At 35.5% G+C, this 1,822-nt stretch overlaps 1 protein-coding gene across 1 annotated transcript; it reads right to left on the minus strand.

Annotated features, from left to right (window-relative positions):
* Positions 1-208: 208 nt before the first annotated feature.
* On the minus strand, positions 209-1,427 carry LOC110022523 (heavy metal-associated isoprenylated plant protein 6-like; the record flags this gene model as incomplete). Its single annotated transcript, XM_020721508.1, has 4 exons — positions 1,373-1,427; positions 1,015-1,187; positions 553-643; positions 209-330 (listed from the first exon to the last, which is right to left on the minus strand). Coding segments are annotated over exons 1-4 (441 nt in total), but the record flags the coding sequence as incomplete, so codon positions are not given.
* Between the last annotated feature and the right edge of the window lie 395 nt (positions 1,428-1,822).

Below are 1,822 nucleotides of genomic sequence, written 5' to 3' on the forward strand. Positions count from 1 at the left end.
ACTTTTGAACATTTTATTTTAAAATCATATTCATTTATAATAGCTAAAGGTATGGGCACCACTAAACCCTTATTGCATGTGCTCCGCAGGCATAACATAATCGAGCACGCTTGCTTCGTCATCTTCTCGGTCTCTGTCACCGGCGGCCCCCAGGGTCGCCGCCGTCACCCACTCTTTCTTCTCCTCACCGTCTTCCTTCTCATCTAACCTGAACAATCTCAGCGTTAATTTGGTGCTTATGCTTGAGGTACGCCGGCAGTGAGTCCACGTCCATTGTTCCTGTTACACTCGCCAATTCCGCATCGGCATCCACGCTCACCTGATAAACCCCTGGGCATAAATGCAATTATAGAAACATCAGGGATAATATTACATTTACATGCATACCACACTAACATGTAAATAAATAAGTATATATTGGGTGGTCTATATGTAAATAATTAGGGGTTTAGATACTTTAACATGTGATATTTGTTGTGTTAAATAAATATTGCAATTAAAATTTTCAAATAAAATTAAGAAAAAATAAATTAAATAAATTAAAATAATGACCTTTATATTGTCGAAGAGCTTGCTTGACTCGTTGAGCACAGCCATAGCAGTCCATAGTAGTAATCTTGAGCACCGCAGTTGAAGCCGCAAACTAACATAATATTAAGAAAATAAATAAATAAATAAATAATAGTAAGATATACATGCATAACATACAATTTTTATATATTTATTTTTTTATTTAGCATTTAAACTTAAGTTCTTACATATATACCTTACAATTGCATAAAAATGAGTATTTTGCCATTTAAAAGTAAAAATTCTTATATATAAAAATGATATCAATTTTTTTACGATCACCGTACTTTAGGATGTCACGCTAAAATACATAGCTTCCCAAAACTATCACAAATTTCTAAAAAACAGTAAGAAAGTAGTTTCCCGGTCAGAAATACAGTGACAACCTAAAACACAAAGCATACAGAAAACTATCACAAATTGATCATAAAACTACTAACCGACCTCTTTTCTATTCGAACTGCTGGCCCCCGTTCTCTTCGGCGCACGTCCCGACGAGGCGATCTCAACCAACTTATGAGTCTTGGCCATCACATGATTTCGAAGCTCTTGGGGATCCACTTTCCCCAAAACATGCAATTCGTTCCTCTCTTTCTCGACCTTCACTCCCTCCAATCCTAAAATTCAAATAAAAATAATAAATTTAATTAAAAATTGACATTTTTTTTACATTTAACATCTAAATCTTATTTATTTGCATTCATAACACGTACATCTTTGATATCACAATTTTAAAAATATAAATATTTATATTTATTTTATATATATATATGAATAAGAATGCGATAAATTATATAAATACCCGGGAATCCTTTCACTGAATGCTTGATCCCTCTAGCGCAGCCCTCACAGTGCATCTCGACGTTCAAGACGACTAATAGCGACGACCCTCGTCTCCTCTTCACAGTAAAATCAGTAAATAATCAGTACTAAATTGCAAAAAATGAAATTAATACAAATTAATCTGAAATTAAATCCAGATGCTAGTTTGTTCATCATTCTCACTTACGTCTGACATGGTTTGCAGTGCGAGTTCTGAACCTAGAAAGGGGGGGAGTATGTATATACATATATAGATGCGAGGCAAAGGAGAGAGATGCCATGTGGCGCATTGTTAAGAGCGGTGGATTAAGCGGGTGAGAATTTTTAATTCTCACGTTCCAACATGCATGTGTGCTTCTATGCATGCATGCTTGCGCGCGCGTGCGTATAATTAATTTGATCGGCCACCATTAATGCTCTTTCGATCCGA

Source organism: Phalaenopsis equestris, unplaced genomic scaffold, assembly GCF_001263595.1.
Source record: "Phalaenopsis equestris unplaced genomic scaffold, ASM126359v1 Scaffold000196, whole genome shotgun sequence".
Taxonomy (NCBI): Eukaryota; Viridiplantae; Streptophyta; class Magnoliopsida; order Asparagales; family Orchidaceae; genus Phalaenopsis; species Phalaenopsis equestris.